The sequence below is a fragment of the Corvus brachyrhynchos genome, unplaced genomic scaffold (genome assembly GCF_000691975.1).
Source record: "Corvus brachyrhynchos isolate BGI_N302 unplaced genomic scaffold, ASM69197v1 scaffold115, whole genome shotgun sequence".
NCBI lineage: Eukaryota > Metazoa > Chordata > Aves > Passeriformes > Corvidae > Corvus > Corvus brachyrhynchos.
The window spans coordinates 11668934-11694725 of NW_008239553.1; the positions used below are offsets into that span (position 1 = coordinate 11668934).

A 25792-nucleotide genomic window follows, 5' to 3' on the forward strand; every position below is an offset into this window, starting at 1 on the left:
CTGACTGCCTCAAAGATGGAGAATCAAGAGGAGATGAAGATAAATGATTAAAGGGCAGCCTGGGCTAATTTATAGAGATTAAAATAAATTTGTGTGCTTTGGCCAAAGAAAAGCTGTGGAGGAGAACAGCTATTTACAAGTATCTGAAGCATGTAAATCTCAGACAGGGAGGAGAATGGTTGAGAGTGCTCCAAGGACACAATAATGAGAACTAGCAGCATAAATTTTCTTAATTTCATCCTAAATATAAGGAAGACGGCTAAAATCTCCAAGATAAATTACATCATGGTGGAGTCTCTATGGGAAGTTGTGGAAATGCCATGACTTGGATAATTTAAGACTTGGCTGGACAAAGTACTAGGAAATAATGGCCACAAGGGGAACAATGCAGTGGAAGTCCCTGAGGCATGGACCAGGCAACTCTTCTGTCTCTGGTCTAGCTACTCTGAAATAAGTGAAATCTGTGCTAATTAGGCTAAGTGAGGGCTTTTCCTATCTAATATGACAAACAACGACTTGTTTTTACTGCAGTAGTAAAGATGCTTTCCCAAGTGTAACCTTTTCCTTCTCCTCTCCCCTCCTGGTTTTCTGCCCAGTCTCCCACTGCCCCATTTGCTGCTTCTGCCTCCATTAACTTTTTAAATATTTTCTTTCTTACTGAGCCAGGAATGAGCCCTTCTGAACAGACTTGCGGAGGGCTTATACTTTCTCTTGTATGTGGTGTGGCATTTTTGGTAAAAACTCTTCTTTTTATTTTTTTTTGCTGTATATAGACAAAAATTAATAAATTTTGTTTTTATTTTTCCTTGAAGGAGAAGCTAAGAAATAAACAGGCTATTCCAGAGGATGGGAACAGTGTGTGCCCCAGCTCCTGGGATCAGCACCCAGCATGGCTGGCAGGGGGGTTTTTTTTTTTTGCTGTATATAGACAAAAATGAATAAATTTTGTTTTTATTTTTCCTTGAAGGAGAAGCTAAGAAATAAACAGGCTATTCCAGAGGATGGGAACAGTGTGTGCCCCAGCTCCTGGGATCAGCACCCAGCATGGCTGGCAGGGGGGCCCAAGAGCCTGTGAGCCAGCCAGGGAAGGGCTCCCTGCCTGCCTACTTGTTGCATCAAATCCAGCAGCACAAAACAACATGATTTGTTTTGTTTGCCTCAAATAGGTGTTTTCTGTCGAAAACTTGTATTTTTCTTAACTAAGTCAGGATCTAAAGATGAGGTATGACTACACCACCTCTTCTCTTCTTATGTACCATTTTAGCCCACCTCTATGTGCATATAACTACGTGCTCTGCAGCACAAACGCACTGTTGACAACAAATCCTAGGGTCTTTAATTGTAGCAGTTGCAGATCTGTCACCAGAATGCTAAAGAAATGTCAGAGTTGCTGCTGTCATCTGTAGGATGCTGTGAGTCACTAGGAGATAAGTTGCACTCTGATGGTGGCACCTGAACCAGCAGTATAATATGTTTGTGAAGCAGGAGCAGTAAATAACGCACCCTGTGTGCTGCCACGGGCAGTACATAAAGTGTCTTTCGCTGACAAGAAGTTTCCCTCACACTGCTGAAATGTTTTTCCCCTTCCCCCGCTGCTCCCCAAATGGTCTTCACTGCTCTTAATAAACCAGCAAGACAGTGTGATGAAAACCAGTGCCTTGAGGGCTGCAGCAGAAGAGCCAGTGCCTGGTGCAACGACCCCATGTGTTTCAGGTGTTCCACGTTGTCTCCTTAAGCTGCAGTCCATGGAAGAGGCAGGGGGACCATCGAGTGCGTGGCCAAGTAACTCCACCTCTTTATTTCCCTCAACCTCCTAAACTTAAGAGGAAGAACTTCCAGCGTCTTCATTGGGCCTTTCACATCATGAGCATAAAAGCAGGAGTCTGGAGAATGTGGCTGAAAGTACCTGCCCTCTTAGTTTGGGGCCATTCATACTGGGAAGAATGGTGTGTTCACCTGCACTGGGATAAAAGCACCTAAAGGCTTTAATTGTGTTTAGAAATTACTCTAAATGCATTGAAAAGACCGATGCTTGACGATCTGCCTCTAAATGAGCAATGAAGGCTTCCCAGTGACTTCTGAAAGGTCACAACAGTGACTTTTGCCAAATGCATGTGTCGTTGTCACCAAGGCCCTGCGGTGACCTCCCAGTGCAGTTTGTACATGGGGTGAGTTTGCTCTGGGTTCCTGTACACTGACACCTAGATGTGGTGGTCAAAAGCAGGCCTGGACCCCATGGCTGTGATTCTTACTCTCTTACTGTGTGGGTGACTGAGCACGGGCCCAGGTGGACCAGAGAGGTTGTGTTTGAATATCCTCAAATATATTTTTGAATATATTTTGAATATATTCAAAAGCCAGCTGGATGTGGTCCTGGGCAACTGGCTCTGGGTGGCCCTACTTGAGCCAGGGGCTTGAACTAGATGGCTTCCAGAGATCCCTGCTCTCTCCTGTGTGAATTGCCTGCTTGAAAGTCCTGGAAAAACAACAGTGAGATTGTGTACTATTCATGAAAAGGAAAAAGCTCATCTATATCTGAGCAGATAATACTGCCTTTTAAGCAGGAGGGTGCCCACTACTAATCTCTCTGTCAGCCTAAATACCAGGTTTTGTTTTTTGAACGTAAAAAAGGCTATGGTTCTGGGGAAAAAAAGAGTAACTCTTGCTGTCCCTCAGGCTGAGGAGTCTCAGACATGGATGTGTATGGGGAGTGGAAGAGCAAATACAGTGTGGCTCTGAAGGAGGCTGCACTACCCCACGCCGTAAATAAGGATGGCTCTTAAAGTGTGGCTGTGGCTGCCCACTGAAGGTTTTCTGCAGTGTCTGCTACCTCCAATACATGTCTGTGTACAGAGCATAGACTGCAGCTCCTCTATCCATATATCTGCTATCCTATATAGATATTTTTCAGGTCAGGTGTGAGAAAGGAAATAAAATGCCTGGCCAGTCAAGTGCAGTCAGTGGGGCATTGGAAGGGGACAATTAAGTACAGGCATCTTTATGGGTTAGCTATTTATGCCCCTGCTTTTCCAGGAGCATCATGGATACTAAAATACAGAAAAACCAGCATGGACTGCCCAGGGCAAGTTGAGTGTTTGGAGGTTGCTCTAGCTGTACACAGACTTGTGCTCCGCTGGGGCCAGCCCCTGGGATCACCAACTGTAACTGGATCTCATCACTGCAGCATTTCTATAAGGAATTATTAGACTTGAGTTGTTATGTCAATTAACACCCATTTTAGAATGGTAGGTACTGCTCAAATTAGTAGAGACACCAGCTTGTAAATATTAAAGACGTGCTAAGAGAGCTGGTAGCTTTTTTTATGGTAGCTTTCTACACCATCTTGAGAGAAAACAAAGGCTCCTTTTGACACATACCAAGGGGATTAATCCAGCTAATTCTGGACTTCGGCATGTTTACTGTGAAGTGCAAAGCATCAAGCACCTACAGTTCTCTGCCATAACTTTTTCATTGAGCCGAACTGTGGGGATCTGTCATGGCCTAGACATGAGTTATGCTGCTGTTTCCCTCATAAAAACTAGCTGATGCAGTAGTAGAGAGGTAAACTACCTATTTGCTGTGTCATAACCTGTGTAAAGTCAGCTTGGGCTCCTTGGTTGTGCTCGTTTCAGATAGGCAGGTGTGTGTCATCATTCTGACAGTTTAAGGCCTAGTCTGTGTTGGAAATTTGTACTTGTCAGACAAAATGGATCTAATTATACTGCTGTGGCTTTTGGCTTGCAGGTACATCTTAACTTGCATTCTGGATACTACTCTTGTAGTGATGAGCAAAGGGCTCAGTAGCATTTCAGTGGAGACAATTGAAAAATAGACTTTGTTTTATATGAAATATTTTGCTGTGCTTTTATTTTGGGGGAGGGAGGAGTGTGCATTAGGTATAATACCTCCTCTGTGAAAACTCAGTTACTTGTGTTCTTTGGCAGAAAGGCTATAATTTCAGTTTTTGCTCATGGTTATAAAAAAACCCTGTGTGTTCAATCAAAAAGCTTTTATGTGCTTTGGAACTGAGGAATGCGAAGTCATGTTGTTAAGCTGAGCCTTATTTCTGTCTCCCCCAGCTTTGGAGCGGGGCTGTAAGATGATGTTGATAGCAGTTCTGTATCTGCTCTGTGTGGGACAGATGCTTGTCAAGTGCATCTTGAGCTATCTCTGCCTGGCCCCAGTGCAGCACCCACGCCTGAGTGGGGCTCACCCCGCGCCAAGATCTAATCAGATGCCTTTCCTGGCTCAAGTCAGGGAGAGAGGATATATGGCCACAGATGTACTCCCATGTCTCATTTATTTGGGAAGTGGGAGGAAGAGGGGAAGCAGAGGAAGGTGCCAGAAAACCTAAGCTTATTTGCAGGTCAAATCCAAAGGTTTTTGTGACGGTTTAAGGGGAATTTTGCCTAAATCAGAAATTTGATGCCTTAAGAGGCCTCCTAGAAACAGAGACTAGAAGGAGTAAAGGATTAAAGGAGGTATTTATTTGAAAGGCCTTCAAAGGTACACCCTTTAGGGACTTAGGGGGTTGCCTTTGGTTTTGTATTTAATGAGCAGTGACTCTAGGAACCCGGCATGTAGAGGTTATGTATTATCAGCCATCACTGTGTTATGTTGCCTCTTGATTTAATTTCTTGTAAATGCTTCCTTTGACCTCCACTTGATGTCTTACCTTTAGAGTCATGCGAGAAGCTGTATATAAAAAGCTAAATTATAAGGGATCAGTATAGTCTTGCCAGCTTTATGCCAAATACAAATCCACAATAGACAAACCATCAGTCTTCTGAAACTCAAGCTATTACATCATAGAATTGTCTCGTAGAACCATAAAGTGGTTTAGGTTGGAAGAGACATTCATTGTGACGAGCATGGTCCATACTGCCTTCTGGACTGTCTTCAAAAATATTTCAAGACTCATCTTTTTGTTTATGGGTTCTATTTATGCATTTATAGATCATGTGGCCATTGTCAACTCTTGTAGAAGGAGTTCCTTCTGCTAAAATAACTCCTATATGTCTTCCCAGAGCCTTGCTGTTGAATGCTTGCTTATCCTGGTGATGCTCACAGCACTTTGTCTCTCTTTTGCATTGATTGATTGCTTTGAACTTACCCTACCAGACAGGGGACACTTTCTGGTCCCCTAACTGCCTATGCCCTTATTTGTGTGTATTCAGTTTGGAAACAGTATTAGGGCAGAGACCTGTGGGAGAAAATGATGTCTGATAGCAAAGAGGTAGTGGAAATTATGATCCTCATGATCACCCAGTACCAATTAACTTTCTGCTGTTGCCGCAGCCTCCTGTTGTTTGCATCCCGTAGGGCCAGGGCAGTGACATTGCTGGAATGACACCTCCCTGCACCAGATGTGGATGTGTTTTGTCGCACTGGTGTCAGAGGGGTGACACCCTGACGCCTCCTGAGTGCCTAGGAGTGACTCAGGATTGTGCTGCAAGGCCACCTGGAGGCTTGGTGCTCAGAGCAGGTCTCACTCTGAAGGTTGGCTCTGGTCATAGCCAGCCCTGCTGAGTTCAATGCTGCTGCTCAGAGGAGGAGTGGGGGACATGTCTGCAGCACTCTGGGCAGGCTCTGGAGTTCTCCTCCACTGGTTTTTGGGCTGAGTTTAGTAGATATATCTGAGGGAGAACTTGCACCTTGTGTAAGCAACCTTGCTGACCTGGAGCTACAGAGTGAGTTTTAACTCTTCTATCCTCCATTACCTGAGTGTTAAACTTTTACCTGAATGTTTTCTTCAGAGCAGTTTTCAAATTTAATGCTTTTATTCTGTTATAAAGCATTTTTGCCACAGTTCTCCATAGGGGGATAACCGCAAGAATTCTTAACTGTGTTTTTCAGATTGGTTAGGTTACTGTTTTTCATGTTAATGAACACATATTAAGATCTTATTAGACAGCATGGCTGTAAGCAAAGTTCCTGTTGATCCCACTGGGAAGTTTCATCTGTGACAAAGAATTGCATTATTGTATCATTTTAGAAAAATGATTGTGACCTCCACTTGATGTCAAAGTAAGTGAAAATCAACGAAGAAAAAATGTTCCCAAATTCTGAGATTTTAGTCTGCAACACATAGCCTGAATTTGGAGGTCCTAACACATAAACAGAGGCTACCCTGGTAGAGATTGTCTTTGAAATAATATATTATTAGTTTGATAAATAGTAGTAAAATTACCTTCTGCTTAAAATTGAATTAAAATTTAAGCAGACCTAGCAAGGTCCTGGAGTGTCGAGGAATACCTAGCAATAGAAGCCATCATGGCATTGCAGAAGGTAGACAGTGTTAATTACAGAAGTTGTTTGTCCCACAGAGAAGGAGGTTGGTGGTAGCAGTGATTTATTTCAGAGGGCAGTTTAGTCATTGCGCTATTCCTAGACAATGCTCTGAATTTAAGTGATAGTTAGACTCCTAAATTATTTTTGAAACCAAATTTAGGTGCTTGAGTCACTTATATGTTCTTGAAATGACTCCTGTCTTTCTGTCAGCCATTTCTACATGGCTGATCTTGGAAGACACAGCACCTACTGGCTGTGGTACAGTTAAATAGGAGCTGGGAGCTGAAAGTGTCAAGAGGTTGGTGGATACCTGCCAGCAGTTGCAGTATGGAAAAGGATGATCTGATGTGCCTGGGGTGTTTTTGGAGCTGCTGTGCTCATGCAGCTGGTCTCTGTGTGCACCTTGCGTCAGAGGCACCTGGAATGTGTCATCTTTGCTGTCGTGTGCACACATCTACCTTGCAGCCTGGAGATCTTGGGCTTGCGGCTCATAGTCACCCTGCGCATGTTCACTGACCCTTTCTCAGAGGTTTCCTAACACCCTGCAACCAGAAAGCTAGGCAAATACCATGTAGAGAAGGAAGGAGGACAAAATGGGAGCATCAAACTGAATCTAAGTCATATGTGCTGGCCAGTTCAGTCCTCCCTGTGACCCTGAGTGGGCAGTGGGGTGTTTTAGCAAGACTTCAAGGCTGGGGCTGGGACTAACAGCCCTCACTGGGGCTGAGGTCCCTCTGATCCCTGGGAGTTCGATCAGTCACTGGGGCTAGGGGAGACAGGAGGATAGATAAGTAGGCATTGGAGTGGGAAGTTATGTAGGCGAACGTGGGAGAATCTCACTCTTCTGAATTAGTCCACATAGCATGAAGAACTGTATTGTTTTTTAATATCAAGGGTGTCAGATATGGATTTGTGATCCTGATACTGCATAATCAATTCTCTCCCCTCTGCTGTGCTCTGTCAGGAACAGTTTTGTTCATTTGCAGTCCGTGCTCACGCTTTCCGTCCTGTTTTGCTGTCTTTATAGATTTTTATCTGAAAGTTGAAAATGTTTTTTGTTGATATTGGGAAGATTGCACCCGCTTTTGGAAACAGGCAAGCGACACAACATGATGATAAAATAGCCATTTGAGATGCATTTATTGCTGCTGATAACACGATAACGTTGTCTGGAATATTTACAGTTCAGAGAGGGGGGGATCTCCTCAAGTGTTCAGGAGCCAGTTCATGTCTTTGAACTGCTGTCATCTGAAGTTTAGGCATCTGCTCTAAACTACCTGACTGGGCACCCTCTGGAGACAGCGGAGAGAGTTCTGAAGGGACATAATCTCTTCTGGAGATGTGGGTCAAATACATCTTGGAACAGGAAGGATCATCCCCTGGAAATGAGTGTCTCTTTCCTCTGACTACAGAGGGAGCCTAAGAGACTTCGTTTGACTTGCTGCCCAAGATTTGGGTAGTTACAGTAGGGGAAATGAATCCCAGGCCTGCTCATTTGGCAGTACAAACCTCAATGAAAGTTAGTGGGAGTTAAGGCTTTTGAACCTTCCAAGTGCTGTAGATTATGCCACTATTAAGTTTGATGTTTCCTGTGAGATACTTGCCTGTGTCTGGACTCACAAATGTGATTTGCCGGTTAAGCCTGAGATCAAATTTTTCCCGAGGCCCGTTATGAAGGAAGGAGAATAGCATGATCCATGATAATGTGAAGGGTCCAGAATCCAATTTTAAGTGGTGCAAGCCCTACAGCAATGTAGTCTGTAAGTAATAGAAGGTATTATTGGGCAGTGATATGCCAAATCTATGTGCTACATTGATCAGCTTCATTGTTTTTCTATGGTATTTTAGGTTAGAGGTTACTTTCATTTTAGAGGAAATTTGAAAATATATCAATTTCTTAGGGATGCAAAGGGAATGTTGGTGGGTACATGCATTTTGCTCTGTCTTCTGAGTTTTATGAGCACAACTTCTCTTAAATGTGGCATTTTTGTAGGTTTCTGTGACCATTTAAAAGCAGGATTATTGATTTAAAATGTGACTGTCCAGATGGCGGAGGAGAGGCTAGTGATAAATGGCCTTTGGCACTTTGCCGAGCATGAGTCTTCTGCCCTATTTCTGGGTTGAAATCTTTACCTTCTAACATGGAGGCCCTGTGCATCAGAAGCTTGGGGGAGCCCTAGGACCCTTCTGCAGACTCTGCAGCCTGTTAGGAGGGGCTCTTTGTGGGGATGATTCGGCCACTAAGATACTCCATAATTTATAACCGAATTACGTCCTACAAATGAACTTCATTTGGAGATTGCTCAGTGGCCTTAAATGGTACTTTTTGTGTTGCTAGAGATTGCTCGATTTGTTTTATTCCCCGGATTCTGAGGCAGGGGGCTCCTTGGGTTTGACTGTTTGTGCTGAGTTGAAGTGCTCTGTGCTGGGATCACCGTGGCATCACTGGGTGAGTGGCAGCTGAGCACTCAGTTCTCTTGTTGCACATGCTGTAGGTCAGGAACTAGCTATCTTTATATATATATATATATATTAAAAAATATATATACACTTTTCCTCTGAATTACTTTTCTAGCAATTGATCTTCATCTGCAGGGCATGTAAATGCTGCAGTTTGTTAGAGTCCTTGCTTAAGTACCTTCTTCAGAGTGACAGAGAGACAACCCATGCATCTGTACCAGTACTCTTCAGTGGTGAGATACTGAAGTGCGTTTGGGTAAATGTTGCATTTTCCTTCTCTCTCATGCTTCCCTCCCCCCTCTCTGTTTTGTTTGTTTCAGGTTCTCGGCCTTTTTGGATCTACACAGTGGAAGTTGCATCTTGTGTATGGCGTGGTTAAGCTTGCAGCCTGTCACCTCGGCCTTCCTCCATTTTGGGCTGGTTACTTTTGTGCTGTTTTTGCATGGTTTGCAGGTGGATGCTGGCCTGACGGGAGACTCAACCAGTACAGTACAAAACAGCTCGTGTTCAGGATCTTTTGACTGCAAGGAGGGTGTTATCCTGCCAATATGGTACCCAGAAAACCCATCCCTTGGGGACAAAATTGCCCGTGTTATTGTATACTTTGTAGCACTGATCTACATGTTCCTTGGAGTCTCCATCATTGCAGATCGTTTCATGGCATCTATAGAGGTCATTACATCACAGGAGAAAGAAATAACAATTAAGAAACCCAATGGAGAGACCACAACAACCACCATTCGGATTTGGAATGAAACGGTTTCCAACTTGACCCTCATGGCTCTGGGCTCCTCTGCTCCCGAGATCCTCTTGTCCCTGATAGAAGTGTGTGGGCATGGATTCATAGCTGGAGACCTGGGGCCATCTACAATTGTTGGCAGCGCTGCTTTCAATATGTTTATCATCATTGCCATCTGTGTCTATGTGATCCCTGATGGGGAAACCAGGAAGATAAAACACCTGAGGGTTTTCTTTGTCACAGCTGCATGGAGCATCTTTGCTTACATCTGGTTGTACATGATCCTTGCTGTCTTCTCTCCAGGTGTGGTTCAGGTTTGGGAAGGCCTGCTCACGCTTTTCTTCTTTCCACTTTGTGTCGTTCTGGCCTGGATTGCAGACAGACGTCTGCTTTTCTATAAGTATATGCACAAAAAGTACCGTACTGACAAGCACAGGGGCATTATCATAGAATCAGAAGGTGATCACCCTAAGGGAATTGAGATGGATGGCAAGATGATGAACTCTCACTTTCTAGATGGGAACTTAGTGACTATGGAGGGGAAGGAGGTGGATGAATCTCGCAAAGAGATGATCCGGATCCTAAAGGACCTGAAGCAAAAGCACCCAGAAAAGGACTTGGACCAGCTGGTGGAGATGGCCAACTACTATGCCTTGTCTCATCAGCAGAAGAGCAGAGCCTTTTATCGCATTCAAGCAACCAGAATGATGACGGGAGCTGGCAATATTCTGAAGAAGCACGCAGCTGAGCAAGCCAAGAGAACCACTAGCTTGCATGAGGTGCGGCCAGAGGAACCCGAGGAGTTCATCTCCAAAATTTATTTTGACCCATGCTCCTACCAGTGTCTTGAGAACTGTGGTGCTGTTCTCCTGACAGTGGTGCGGAAAGGAGGGGACATGTCCAAGACCATCTATGTGGACTATAAAACAGAGGATGGCTCTGCCAATGCTGGTGCTGACTATGAGTTCACAGAGGGGACCGTTGTCTTGAAGTCTGGGGAGACCCAGAAGGAGTTCTCAGTGGGAATTATTGATGATGACATATTTGAGGAAGATGAGCATTTCTTTGTGCGGCTCAGTAACCTCCGTGTGGTGGAGAGCGAGGAACCTCCAGAGCTCAGTAACTCCCCATACCCAAAGGCCATATTGGCTTCTCCTTGTGTGGCCACAGTGACTATCCTGGATGATGACCATGCTGGCATCTTCACATTTGAGTGTGACATTATACATGTCAGTGAGAGCATTGGTGTGATGGAAGTCAAAGTCCTAAGGACATCAGGTGCGCGGGGTACAGTCATAGTGCCATTTAGGACAGTAGAAGGGACAGCCAAAGGAGGTGGAGAAGACTTTGAAGACACTTACGGGGAATTGGAGTTCAAGAATGATGAAACTGTGTAAGTACCCCATTCATTTCTGTTCTCGGATCTAGTTATGGTATTTAACCCCACATTTTGAGTCCATTACAGGTGAATGCTGACAAGGGACAGGCTCCTTTCTTCAGCTTTCCATCAGTTTCCCTACTTACCTCTTTCAGGCAAGAGCCGACAGCAGGATTTAAGAGCTCAAAACTCTTGTCCCTTCCCTCTTGGGAATGACAAATTGAGGCTTAGAAATACTGGGAACCAGGGGATAGGAGGAAAATATATCATTCTCTGAGGTCCTGTACTAAAGCTAAGGGTTAATGGAGAGTTAAGGTAAGAGAGAGAAGGAAAAGGACGAGGTTTTACTTGTCTGGGCAAATATGGGAAAGCCTCTTTTTGAACACCAAATACAGAGAACACAGGACTTCTTTGCAATCCTTAGATGAAAGGTTTCACAATGATTATTCCCAGGCATGCAAGAGCTGCTCAGTAGTCACGGGGTTTTATTTTCACAGGAGCAATACTTCATACCTGTGTCCCTAGGCTTGCCTGTGCAACTGGCAGGTCTGTGTGGCAGCTAATTCACAGCACAGGCACAGCTGCAAAGCTATTCTGCTGGACCTGAAATTCTTGCAGCCTTTATGACTTTATGGTCTACCCATATTCCCTACATCACCTTCCCTATGATCTCTGTATGTCTGTTCATTTACTACCTGTGGTTTTTCCCCTTATAGAATACCATGGCAAAATGGCAATAATGGTCTAAAGCATTGCAGATCACAGCCTGCCCATGTGGCTCCATGACCCAGTGTTTTCATACAGAACAAAGAAAGGAAGCAGCACCCATGCTATTAGTTCAGCTTTTTTTATTGCTTACTAAGTAGCTGATACTAAGCTAGGAAGTAATAAAGACCAGAGAGGCGATAATGTCTGATTGCTCTAAGTACCTGTTGCTAACATTAGTGAGGAATGAGAAAAATCCCTTAGCTGAGTAGGGAGAAGGACAGATGTTCGAGCCTGATGCTAAAACTCCCGAGTGTTAAGTGCATAGGCTCCTTTTTGCTGAAACCTAATCACTTGACCTATCACAGGAAGAATTGTGCTGACTTGATCTGACATCAGAGAAAGGAAATATTTGTACCAAGCCTCCCAATACTGTACCCGGAAGGATATTGCTATATTAAATTTTATTAAATAGGGATGTCCTAATTTGATAGGACCTTCTGTCTTAGCCCACTAAACCATTTAATTCAGCTAATATCCACAGTCCTGATGTTTGATTATAAGTATGTGCTCTTCCTGTTAAAGGAAGAGAAGCTCCTGTTGGCTGGCTTCAGCCACTGTCGGGGCTGGAAGGGGATCAGCTGTCCCAATCTGGGCTTTTTGGGAAGATGGGCCATGCAGGTTAGTCTCCTTAACTGAGCCACAAGCTGATTTCTGTGGAGAAACTGAAGCAGAATGTCAGGTTTGTGGTTACAGTCTCCTGTGAGCAGGCTACCTAAAATATAATGGGTACTACTTTGCTTCAACCAGGTGTTGAAGCAGAGAGACTTTCCTTGCTTGAAGAAGACCCATCAGTGAAAGGCCAGCAGATTTGGGGTACCAGAGAGAAAGCCCATGAGCCATCTTACTCCAAACTATACTCCCTTTCTCTCGTGTGCTGGCTACTGGAAGACTTCATTTTGTCTTTGAAAAGTGTGACAGAAGGTCAGAGCATACCTATATAGTTGCTTCACTTGGTTTAAAAAAAATCACTTTCAGCAGTACCAGGTGCATCCTTGTGGCACAGACTCTAATGAAAAGAAGGCAGTCCAGGAAACAAGTCTGTGTAGGTTGCTTAATGCTGTAGTTTTTGACCCAGCAATGGCCTAGAACATAGGCAAGACATTTGTAGTGTACTTAAAATGGTGCCCACACCTGAGTCATTAATGAGACTTTCACTTCTGCATCAGAAGCCTGGTGGGAACAAAGCCCACTAGCCACAGTGGCCATGGAGACCATGTGGCTAGCAGAGATTAATTTCTTTTGAAGCTAGAATTAGTATAGTGGCTCAACACAGCACCTAAACTAATAAGCCTAACAAGGAGGGAGATCGTATCAGCCAGCACATGTCTTTATTCACTCCCTATTTACTCCTTTATTCATACCTCCAGGAATTACAGGAATTTTGGTCTGGAAATGTGGAGGTAATTTTCAGTAATCAGTCCTTGGCCTTTAAATTCAGTGAACATAGGTCAGATGCTGCATTTTGCTAACTCTTCTCTGAGGTGCAAGTTGTAGCAGCTGTAGAAACCTGGAAGCAGTAGTAGATGGGTTTAATATTTTCCTCCTTTTCTGCTTTCTAAATCTGAATGCAGAAAAATAATTTTTAGTCAATATTTAGGCTGCAAACAAATTTGAAGTGACTTAGATCTGGAGTTCAGACCCATAATGCTACTATTCCAACGAACAGTTTGTTCAGCCCCTTTTGGGAAGATGGGTGAATAGGGTGTTTGGTACAGTTTTGCTGACCCAGAGGGCAGTGTATGAGTCACAGTATTGCTTGGTACAAGGCTGTCTGAAGACACTGGGTCACCAAAAAGCCAGAGCATTGTCTGGCTGAATATTTGAGGCTCTGCCTCTTAGATGCCTTGCCACTGAGGGGGGATCCACCACAAGGTACTGACATCCCCTGCACTCTGAAGGGGGAAGCAAGAGTCCACCAAGCCCAGTACAGAATAGAGTGGAAAGCAGGGAGACTAAGATGGTCAGTAGGCAATACTAAGGGTATTGAAAGAAAGCAGTGAGAAATTAACATGCTCCCCACTTCAGCCTACTGATTAGATTCTTGCCTGGGAAAAGTGGAACTTGGGCTCTAGTTTCCACACCGGTATAAAACTCCTACACCAGCATGCCCACCTCACTGCCTTAACCTTCTCAGTCTTCTCATGGAGTCATTTTGATAAGATTTTTTGACTCATGGAGGAGGGAAATTATTTACCAGCATCCTGCAAACATGTAAGCCAGTGCTAAGCTTTGCCGTGGCTATGCATGTATGCTAAGGATCTGCAGAACTGCAGCCATGGAGGAGCACTGATCTGTGTAAACTGAACTAGAGCAAAAGCTTCAGTTCATGCTCTCAGCTCGTTCTCCATCACAAACTAAAAAACTTGGCCTTGCATTGTGCAGCAGCAGGTGATTTGTAAGCAGTTTGTAGGCTGGCCTCCTGAAGTATAGCAATGGGTAAATTAGTCTGAGGGGCACTGGTTTACACAGCATCCCTGAGATCAAACTATAGGAGAGGCGCTGCCACCTACCAGATCCCGAGGGCCAAGGATAAGAACTTTCCCTGGAAACTAAATGGAGAACAGGCCTTCACTTAGATAAAACAAGACAAAATAAACTGTCTCAGGGTTGGTTTTGAGAGGCTTTCCCTAAAATATATGGGACTAAAAAAAGCAGAGTTGATGTGAGCATTACAGAACAAGAGGGAAATGGATCCTGCCAGCGGGTCTTGCTTATTGCCTCTGTGATTCTTTCTAGACTAACACAGTCAAAGTTTCCTTACTCACTTTTGGATGGGAGCACAAGAGAAAGCAGGCTGAGGTGAGGGGGCTTGAAGCAATGCCATTATTACTGAAATATGATCCTATGCAGTGTGTGTGTGTGTGTGTATGGGTGTGTTTGAGTGTTGGATAGCTATAAATCAAGCCATGTCATCTTTGAAAAGGGAATTGATCAAGTCTCAAATATTTGATTATGCTGCCTCCTTTTCAATACATTTGTTATTTCTGAACTCTTGCCCCAGTGAGGGACAGATATAACCTAAGCAGCTGAAGTAGCTCTCTTGTTGAGTAAAAGGATCAATCAAATCAAAAGCTTCTTTTTTTTTTTTTTTTTGACATGATGACTGCATACTTTTCTTTTAAAAGATTTTGTATGGAAATAAATGCTAGGTTCTTGAAGGTATGGAAAGGTAGAAGAATGATTGACCCTGCTGCTTTATCATGTCTAAGCAATAAAGAAATCATTAAGAGCCAGAAGCAAAAAATGAATTGAGTTTTAAAGGATTTTCTTTTTACATTATAAAGAGAACTCCTATCAAGACATTAAATTTAATTTAAATTTTCTCTGTTTAAATTGTTTCTTCTGTTTAAAACTGTTCAAATTCGTATGGAAATTTGTCTGTGTCTTGTTTTAGAAAGTTTGGGAAGATACACAAGTTACCAGTAGCTAGTTGATATGCTAGCTAGACAGTGAAGTTCTGCTGTGGCCCTGTCACTTGCAGCAGCTGTACTGAGTTAAGGCTTAGGCCAAGAGATCTACTTTGGTACATGCCTTTGTTGGTAAGTTACTTGCAGGATGTTCAGGCTACTAGAATTGCAGCCATTTGCCTTGAGCCTTCACAGAGTGTTGCCTGTGGAAGGAACTGGCTATTGAGAGATGCTGTGGTGTTGAACTGGTATTCAATGGCCTGCAAAGCCTCTTCACAGAGTCAGCATGGCTATACTTCAGTAACACATGGAAACCTGGAGTCCCTTATCTGCGTGTGTGAGGCAGAGCACTTAATATCAGAAGGGCTATTTGCTCCTTTCATACAGAGACTGCTGGAGACAAACATATTAAGCCTGCCTTGATAGACAGTGAGATACTGTTCCTTCCCTTCAGGATTCAGGCAGGATGTTGTGCATGTTGCTTCTCATTGCCTGCTTCTCCTCAGAGAATCCCCAGGCTGCTGTGTGCATGGCTGGGTCTGCAGCGTGGACTCACTGTGAGTATTGGGCTGTCTCCCAGTATGTGCTTAGTTTGGTAAGGCTGGTCTTCCAAAGGGCTGCCATGGCACTGCACAGTGAAAAATCATCCTTCTGTTGGGGGCTTCAGACACTTTCTGGCAGGGAGCCCATGAAATGCGCGTCTTTATGTGCTCGTGGTTGGCTAGAGGTGGTCCTGTCTGGATCAAGGTCACGTTGGTGCTGTGCCCCAAGGCTGCTGGTTAACAGTTTCCCCAGCGCAGACAGCACATGCTGGTGCTGCTGCTCTTTCTCCTGTGTGTCGTGCCACCCTTGTTTGGTAGGAACATCAGTATCCCTTCCTCCTCCTTTTCCCCTCCTGTCCACCCATGCTTGGACACAGGGACCCTGGGCCCTAACCCCTTGCTCATTCTCCTACTGTGATGGCTGTTGGCTTCTCCCAGCAGATCTGGTGAAGGTGATAGTGGAGAAAAGGGAGTGGCGGTTTTCTGGTTGAAGGATGTCACGTTGAGGCTTAGAATCATTAACTGGCCTTCCTTTTTCCGTGCTGTGCTTGAGGAAACTGTCAACTTAATTTTTTAATTTGATCACCTACACAGTCATGGTTGTGTCATTTTGAGGGGAATGCTATGATTGATACTTAGCTCTTTTGCTTGGTGTGTCATCAGTAGGTCTCATAGCACTTTGCAAAGGAGATTGAGAGACAGTATTCCCATTTTGCAGATGGGGAAAAAATACCGAGAAAGTGATTTCTCTTCCTTCTGGATTACCCAGCAGATCAAAGGTAAAGACAGGAATAAAAACTGATCTCCCTGAACTGCTGACCTGTGCTCTATCCAGAGAAGGTCTGTGTACATCAAGCTTATAGTTTCCCATTACTCAGGACCACATTGAATTTTTGCAGATTCATTGGCCTCTCTCCAGCCGTTGAGAGTTGGGATGGTACAGGTGTAGGCAGTAACTGGAATATCTCACTATTCCCCCCAGCTGACAACAGGAGCTGCAGTTTTGGATGCTCATTTTCCTAAATTAAGTTCTGGCTACATGACATGGAGGTGTGCTGCATCAGCAGACTTTGCTTTGTTTATATCAGCTGTGATGACTGCAATTAGTGACCAAGGTAATAACAAAATTATTTTGGTACTCTAGTCTGAAATCTTGTTCAACAGCTCTCATACACCATACACTGATCCTAAGGCTCCGGGCTCTGAGAAGACAGCCTTCAAAAAATTAAGACTTATTAGTGGGACTTCAGGCAATGAGAATTTGTTGTGTGAGGCTGATGCTTTCCTTCTCTCAGGACATGCTTCCTTCCCTTTAGAGCCTGTTGAGATTAAATCCTCCAAACTTTTCTCTAGTTCATCTGTGTTAGTGGGTAAGCACCTTCTGGCTCTCTTTTCCTGCTCCTACACTTAAATTAGAAGTTCTTGATCCCTATTTTAATTCACATTAAGGGAAAACAGTAGCAGCTGCCCTCCAGTTAAGCAAACTTTCCCCCTCTATTTCATCAGTGGTTAAAGGCTGTTGTATTTGCTTTTTGCTGTGAAATTCTCCTGTCAGTTTTCTTAGAATTTAACTTAATTCCTTTACGTACATGCACAGATGCTTTGATTTCTGCTACAGTCCGCCCCACTGTGAGGTCTAGGTGATGTGACCTGCAGGGGATTAGTGTAAGGTGTCAGGGGACTGTTTCTGGAATGTCTGTAAAACCAGCCTGCAGAAATGTGAGACCTTGACACCACACTGGGAAGAAGAGAAGCCCTGAGCTGACCTTTACCTTCCCAGATAGTCCTGTTGGCAGGTGTCAGGGGGATATACTTGCCCTCTGTCCATGAAGGACAAACAACATCCTGTCTCGGGGACTGTGACTTCTTGCCCATCAAAGGAGGCATTATGTGACAGTGTTAAACAGGGGAGGCCTGGGACCCTAGCTCAAAAATGAGGCACGTGGCAGAGATCAGCTTTTCAGCAGCTCCTGGGAAGCTTATGGATTCTTCAAGTAGAAGGCTCTTCAAAGGGACATTCTGGGAGGTATAGGAGAGGCAGTGATATTCCTGGTTTAGGGTAAACACAGAGAAATTCACCCTGACAAATGACACAACCAAGTTTGGGGTTTAAAAACAAACAAAAGGCCAGAACTGATCCAAGATAAAACAAGTTTATTGTGGATTTGCCTGCTTTACTCATACTGACTCATGCCTTCCTGAGTGGAGCACCTTTGCAAAATGAGTGACTTAGAGGTCATGCCCTTTGCACACAGGGTTACAGACGCACAGGTTGTATTTGCTTCCCACATGTAAAGAAGAAGGAGAAAGTACCGTTTGAATGATGCAGCTTCAGGGGATAAGAAGTGATGCTGGTGGCAAGTTTGACGGACCATATATCATTCCAAGTACATGCTGGGATTTTTTTGTTTTAAGTCAACGGTGGGATTGCTACCTACAGCAGCATTATAAAGTATCTGTGACTTCTAACAAATCAGAGTGCCAGTAAAGTTTGAGTTAAGTATGGGCTTATCTTCTGTAAATGAGATGAGGAGAAGAGCAGAGTCTAAAGTTTCCCCAACCAGAGGTCCTTCAGCATGTTTTTGATGTGATTAAAGAGACGCAGCTCATGCTGGTGCAAGATGGCAGCTGTTTCAAATAAGAGCTGATTGACCTGTTGCTAGCAGTGGGATTTGATTTTTATTTACCTCATGTCAGGAAAAAAGGTGATAAAAGAATTTGCTATGCTAGCTGATTGAAACACCAGGGGGACCAAGTTCATCCTCCATTTAGCTTCAGTGAAAACAGCAGATTTAAAGCTGGGAGGAATGTGGACTGGTACATATTTACAGCTGTCTTAGCAGATGGGCTGTTGACAGATGAGGCCCCTCAAGTCTCTGCCTGGGTGCTGGGTGCCAGCATGTACTGCTGTGAGCATTTCAGCTGAAGTCAGTCCTGGTGTTGAGCAGGCACTGGCTGCTTGGTGGGTCAGACCCTTTGGGTGGATTGTGCTGGAAGGGCAGCGAGGTGGAATTCTGAATATCAGATAGGACCAGTTCTTCCTGCCAGGGTTTGCAGGAGCTGTCCTTAGGAGGCCGGTGGAGATGTCTGCTGAGGTGCTGCAAAGCCTGAGCAGCTCCGTGGGGAGCATGGTGCAGCCCCAGGTTGGACTGCAGTGACTGGAAACCCTCCTCTGGACAGCACATTCCTGACAGACTCTGCTTGTCCTGCCTCTCTGCTTCCACATCCTCATGTGGAGATCTTCTGGGTGTTAAAAGCAGGCCAGGGCTTGATGCTCTACTCCATGTGAGCAAAAGCCATGGCTCTGATCTCCTGCTCCTTCTGTTAAATGGTGGAAAATCTCCTTTGTTGTTTTCAGGTGCTGGGGAGGAAGGAGACTTCTCTCTTCCCTATTCACCTCTCCAAAGAGTTTCCAGCTCCTGCCTGTGCTGTGGCTGTTTGGCTGAGTGTGTCACTGATGGTTTGTCTGCTGCTGCGCCTCTTTAGTGCTCTACGTTAAAGTATGTTGTTAAAGTGAAATGGATTAGGAATTACTATTTGTGTTTCTGTTTTCTTTCCATGAGATAAGCAAGCCAAATGTGTCCTACCCTCAGAAGAACACCCACCTGAGCACTGTGCTGCTTTACTTCTATCCTTTATAGAAAGAAGGGGGATAAAACTATCAATATTTAACATAGAAATTTTGCTCCGCTTATCTCTGCTTTACCTGTCTTCCCTCCTGGGTCGGTCTCTCCTTTATCTCATCTGCTTGAGAGTTTTGGTTTAATACTGCTACTCTGTTTCCCTCAGTAAAGACAACTACATCCCAATGCTATTTAGGAAGGATGTGCCAGGACCAGTGTATTGGCTTTGCAAGACATCAAATGCTCTGTTTTCTAAGGCATTGGAAATGCATACTTTTGGGGTGGGTTGTGGTTGGCTTTGGTAGCTCACATGAGTTTTCTCATTCTGTGGTGGAGCTGGGGAGAGGGAACATGTGATTTGACAGCTTTTACCAGATGTGTCCTGTTAGCTGACACCACCAGTGTTGGGCAGAACTTTGAATAATGCAGAAGCACAGTGAGCAGACTATGTATGAGCAATAACTGCTTGCCTAGTAGCTGGGCTCCCAGGGTTTCATCAGCTGGATCCTGCAGACCAGTACCTGAAGGCCGTGGCAGGGTGGAGGAGCCTGGCTACTGCTGGTATGAGAGGCTGTAGCACTGGGAAAGCGTGAGGAGCTGAGCACACTATCTCAGTGGCAACCATGTGCCTGTCCTATTGCAAAGTCTTAATTTTCTATAATTAGCAAATTCTTGACATGATTGTCTTTCTTGCTCTTTTTGTGGCCTGAGAAGTGGAGCAGTGCTAGACATGGTCTGTGGGAGTCAGAGCTGATGGCAGCTTCAGTAGATCATTAGACTTTGTGGTGGGCAGCTGGTGCTGGCTTTCCCTTGAGGTAATGTAAAAAAAAAAAAAGGCTCAGAGGCATGATTAACCCATCCTTTATATGGTATGGGGCAGCAAAAAAAGGCATAACAGATGTTACATCTCCCCTGGCTTGACAGTAAGTTGTAGACAGCAGTGGCGGAACAGGAGAGGAGTGTAGAGTGGTTTCCTTGGAGCACAGTGCCCAGAGGAGAGGGTAGAGAGCAAAGGATCTGCTTCCTTTGGTGCTGAGAGAACATCATTAAGTGGCAGGTGGGTTTTTTCTTCTCTAAGCTCTATGGGGAGCAGTAGATCCCCTGTGTGTTCCTGTGCAGTGCTTCTGGCCATCCAGGAGCTGGAGGAGGTGAGGTGCCGTGGTGCAGACAGCAGCTCAGCTGGGCTTGCAAGCCTGGTGCTGCAGCTCCTCTGGAAAGATCTGGTTCATGAGGAATGAGTGGAATGAGTCCAGACTAAAATGGAGAGCAAAATCCAAGGGTTGAAATAGGCCACTGGCTTTGGGTGCCCAGGCAATGGAAACATGGCCAGCCTCAGGGGAAAAAGCTGCTTTGTGCTGGGGTCACACCATCTGTCTCTGAGGGACCAAAGTGGCCATTCACAGCTCTGGGGCATTCGAAGGCAGGACAAATGGATGAGCAGGCTGAGGGAGGACCCTTCCCAGCATGTGCTGTATTGACTGGAGCCCCTGATTGGCCTGGCCTGGGACAAGGCCAAATGCCTTTGGAGACAGCTTCTTGGGATCTTTTTGAAGGGAGGCTGAGACTCCCTCGTACATGTAGCCTGATGTGTCATACCACGTGTGGCACCGTATTTCCTGTCCCCACGCTGGGAATGGAGGCCAGCAGTTACCTGGGCAGGGAATGGTGACTGCCCTTGAAAAGGGATTTCTCCCTTGTGGTGTAGGGCTGTCCCAGCAGCAGGCAAACAAGTTTCTCAGGGCTGTGAGGTTGTGGAGGAGAGGCCTGAGGAACAAGTATGCTGCATCAACAAACTTCTGCTAAGGGTACCTTTCTTCCAATTTGATGGGGGGAGATTATTTTTTAAAGTGAATTGCTGTATAAGGTAATGGCCTGCTCCCTGGAGAGAACATCTAATGGAATGAAAGGGTATCTCTATCTTGTTTTGGGTGGTGAGAGCTTCCTCGAACCGCTGCCCAGAATACTTGTGAGACACCCTATAATTCAATTAGAAGTACCCTCCAGGGAGCATATAATTATATCATATCTATGAAACATAATGACAGCCCCCTCATATCACATGGTGAGCAACTGTCGCTGCTGCCCAGAACCTTTCACCGGTAAGGAACTAATCTGCTTAGCACAGATTGAACTCGGTGGTGTACAGTACTTACCCAAATGCTTCTGAAGGGAATCCCTGCCAGCAGAATAAACCTGTTAGCAGCATGTGAGCATCACTGCACCCACATTCCTCTTCCCAAGCTTCAGACCACTCCAGCCAGGGCTGCTCACCTCTGCCTTTGCCATCTTCTCTAAAGCTTCTTGGGAATTTTAAAGATGGGGAAATTTTCTGTACACCTTTAAACTTGTCTTTTTTGCCCCTTATTGTGTAGTAATAGCCAGGGATACAGAGTGTGCTTGAAGGGATTAAGCTCCATAATAGGCAGTGTCCTACCTTTCTGCTGATATTTTGTAAGATTTTAATACAAGTTGGGATGTTCTGGGTAGATAAGTAATTGTACTACCAGTTGAGATGCAGACCCCCTGGTGTGAACCACAGCACTGCAGTATCTGAAATGGTTTTAGACTGGAAGTGAGGAACACTGACCACTGTGTAGAGGACTTCCATGGGATACTGTAATTCCAATTAACTCTCACAAGAGGCATCAGCTTCAATCAATCTGCAGAAAACTGGAGAGGAAGGGTGGGGGGAGGGGTGTTGGTGTGACTTTCGAGTACCTAAAGAAATAATGTGGAGGAATTTCCTGACCCACAGTAGAAGTCAGCTGGGAAACAGTGTTGTCCGCTTTGTGATTGAAGAATACCCCCAGTCCATAGAGGACTGATGATGTTCTGCCAAGATGGGGCTGCCCTCAATCCCGCTGTAGTTCAGCAGCTTCGGATGGCTCTCAAAGAAAGTTCATCCACCGACGTGAATAAACTCACCTGTCACAGGATTGTAGTTGCTGTGGATTCTGTTGAGTTGCTGTCTGTCAGCCTCAAAGTGTCTTTTTGCCCTCAGATCCCAGAGCTCTGAGCAAGCTGGACACTTCTGGAATATGAGACAAGGACCTTTGAGAGATGGAGACAGTGGATGAGCAAAGTCTGCTCCCATTAGGAAGCAGGAGAACGTCATGCTGACCTTGAAGATGATGGATCTGAGTCCCAATGTGTGTCCTTGACTGGCATTTTGGGAGCGAATCACCAAAGGTGGAGCCGAGTTTTGTTTAGGTGGCACTAGGGTGCAGTGTCTTTTTTAGGACGGAATTCTTCACAGAAATGGTGATTGGATAGTGGAAAGGGCAAGGGAGGTGCTGGTGTAGTCACCGTCCCTGGAGGTGTTTGAGGAAAGGCCAGTGGAGCTCAGTGCTCTGGTCTGGGTGACAAGGTGGTGTTTGGTCTCAGGTTGGACTCAGTCTCAGAGGTCTTTTCCTAATTGATTCTGTGATCTCTGTGTGATTTTCTCCTTGGGGACAGTTCCATAGGGAATCACTGGCTATCAGGGCCCTGGTAGGGGTGTGTCCAGTGCTCAGAGGAGCTCTGCTGTGAATTGCTAGGTAATCTGGAGAAAGGCAGATAGCATCATGGTTGGAATGAAAAAAAGAAATGGATGAGAGTTCCTTGCTAAGAACCATGGGGCCTTGATCTTCTCTTCTAATGTGGGGCTGGGTTTCCTTCTGCAAGGCCAATACTTCAACCAGGGCTTCTTGGTCAATGGGAATGTCTTGGAGATGAATCATCTCCTATTTTCTTCTCCACTAACTGATAGGAAAGGAAATCTCAGTCTTGCTGAGGCAAGACAAGGGAAGGAGGAATGGATCTCTGCTCTTTCTGCTGTTTTTACTCCCCCACCCCAGAACAAGAAATCTAGCACTTTGGAGCCTACCTGCTTCCACTACTTATTGCCAGTGAATGGTTCAGCACACTGAGAGGACATCTGTTCTTTTTCAGGCAGTAGTGCTGTTGAGCATGGCTTGGAGTGAAGAGAAAACTAGCATTCTTCCCCATATTTATCTTCTTTTTTCTTGGCATCTAGGTATCTGTAATGATGATCCCCAACTCCAAACATTGCGCAAGAGTTTTGGCACGACAGAAAACATTGAATCATTGTATAAATCCTGGTGGCTCTTGAGCACCATATCCTTGTCCAGAACAGGAGACATAGACAAACACTTGGGGCAGGCTCTCACTGGCTGCATTTGACTTAGGTTTTCACTTATGGGGTAACTCTCACTGCTCACATATGTTTGTTGTGGTGTAACACCTTGGCTTTCTGTTCCTGGGGAAACCCCTTTTACCAGCTGGCTGATGCTTCACTAGGCCTTAGGAGCAGTTGCATGCTTTTTCTGTAACAAGGAGGTGGGACAGTAGCATGGTCAAGGTTATCTGACCTCCTGTAGGCAGAGTTTTGAGAGGCCCTGAAGAATATTGAGGTAATATTATTTGGTTGCCCTGGGCGGTTTCTCATAGCAATTAAAGATATTTTGTGTTTTTATTTCTCCTTTTGTATGGAGGGAATCCCAAATTACTCAACAAATTGGGCAGCAAGATCATTTTATTTACTGAGAAAAAGTGAGTGCCCATAGGCATGCTGTGTTTGGCAGCCTGTGGTCCTGTGAGGTACCACAGGGCAGGGGGTTACCAGGACTAGGAGATGCTGTGTTGGGCAGGTTTGGGGGCTGGCATGGTCAGCAGTAGCGTGGCTGTCACATGAAGGAGGGGTGTGCTGCTCCATGGGGAGCATGCAATGAGCTAGGTGTGAGCGCCTGGGTGGGGAGTATCCTTCAGTGCTGGATGGGTGATGGGAGAGTTTGTGTGGTGCTCACTTGAAAACACAGGCTCTGGAGAGCAGAGTGGTTGACACGGCTGGGATGCAGGGACTAGAAACCAGACAGTTTCTTCATCAGGAATGCAATCTGCAGATCAGCAAAATCACAGGCTTCCTTCCTACATGGGCACCAGGTGCTGGGGGCAAAGCCTCCCTTGAGGTGGCCTCTCCAGGGTCGCCTCTGAGATGCTTCTGCTGCCGCGCCCAGATGGGGCACATTGATCACTCTTTGGGAACAGTGATAGGTTGGTGGGCTTTATGGCATGCTGTGGCACTGCTGACCCTGGCTCCCACAGCCCTCTCCAAGGAGCCCGCTTGGATCTGAATGTCAGCTATTGCTGCAAGGCTCCTGCAGGGATGGAATGTCTCACCAGAGCCCTGCCATTTAAAGCATCAACCTCTTGCTAACCCCTTAGCAGCTGTGGAACTGTTGATCTCTTTCTGCCTTTTTGCAGCAACTGGGCACACCACTCCCTCCTCTTGCATGCACATCACAGTTTTTGTGCACAGAAGGTGACGCCACTGTTTCTTCTGTTCTTGCTGCCTGTACTGACCCAATAAGGACTTGTTGCCAGACTCTGGTGAGCACCTCTGAGAACTGTGGAACTGAAGTCCCATCCATAAAAGGTGGCAAGGTGTCACTCACAGCCTGTTAGTTAGCTCATGCCAGGCTGTGTGATGTGGGTACATGCCCACCACTATAAGCCCTTATTCACTCAGTACTTTCACCAGAGACTGTTCGGGTACTTTAGCAACTTTAAATTGCTTTTAGCCTTGACTAAACTGAGAACCTACAAGGAAAAGCTTTTTCAGTGAAGTACAACCAGCTGGGAGTAGATATATGCTAGATTGTGCTCCTTCTGGCTGCAGAAGGTGACTGGGAACAGTCAGCATGAGTTTACTGTAGCAGATCATGCCTGACTAACCTGATGGCTTTCTGTGATGAGATGCCTGAGATGGTGGCCATGGAGGGAGCAGCGGGTGATATTTATCTTGGCTTTTGGTTTTTGATGTGTTCTCCTATAGCGTCATTATAGCCAGAGTGGGAAGATACAGCCTTAATAGGCGATACAAGATGGATTAACAGGCTGTCTGGTCTGTCAGACTGAAAAGGTAGTGGTCAGTGCTGTGAGGTTTAATGGGTAGCCAGTTCTTAACCACAGCCTTGAGAAGCCAGCATAAGACCTGAACAGTTCAGCATCCTAATCCATGCCAGGGATGATGGGCTAATATGCAGCCCTGTCCTGGTGAGCCCATGTGCACTGTGGTTCGATAGAAAGGTCGGTATGCTGGAGTGTGGGTTGCTGGCCAAAGGGACATTGGTGTACAGCAGAAAGGGACCGATGGGCCTTGGGAAGTTGGGAGAGAGAAATGCAGTTCTTGTGCCTGGGATGGGGTAAGCCACTGCCCTAGTGCAGGTTGGGGGCTGGCTGGCTGGGAATGGCTCTGCAGGGAAGGAGCTGTGCTGCAGGGAGAAACTGCTTGGTTCATGCAGTTTAAAGCAAATCAAGATTGAAGCAGTGCATTGATTTATCAGCAACATATAATTAACCAGCAATCAGTGAACTCTATAAGAAGGATCAATATCAGCAACACAGGGAAGAAACCACAGTTCCGGACACCCATGCAATGCTGGTGTTCAAATTCCCAAGAGTCCTTCTGTAACTGACTCCCAGAATTTAGGCTCACACACAGTTATGTGCCTCCATGGTGTTCTGTCTCAATGGCAATTGGTGCCTAGGGTGAGCTCTGTGAGACCCTGGTGGTCCCTGTGGAC

General features: G+C 45.4%; 1 protein-coding gene across 5 annotated transcripts in view; it reads left to right on the forward strand.

The window, feature by feature from the left end:
• The first annotated feature begins 8956 nt into the window (after positions 1-8956).
• SLC8A3 (solute carrier family 8 member A3) overlaps positions 8957-25792 on the forward strand; it is a 93402-nt gene continuing 76566 nt past the window's right edge. Inside the window, exon 1 of one of the 5 annotated variants that reach the window (XM_017742240.1) lies at positions 8957-10883. In XM_017742240.1, the coding sequence (XP_017597729.1) occupies positions 9118-10883 (1766 nt within the window). In that variant the 5' untranslated portion in view covers positions 8957-9117. The remainder of the gene's footprint in view (positions 10884-25792) is intronic. The other 4 variants (XM_008639511.2, XM_008639513.2, XM_008639518.2 and 1 more) reach the window with 4 other exon arrangements.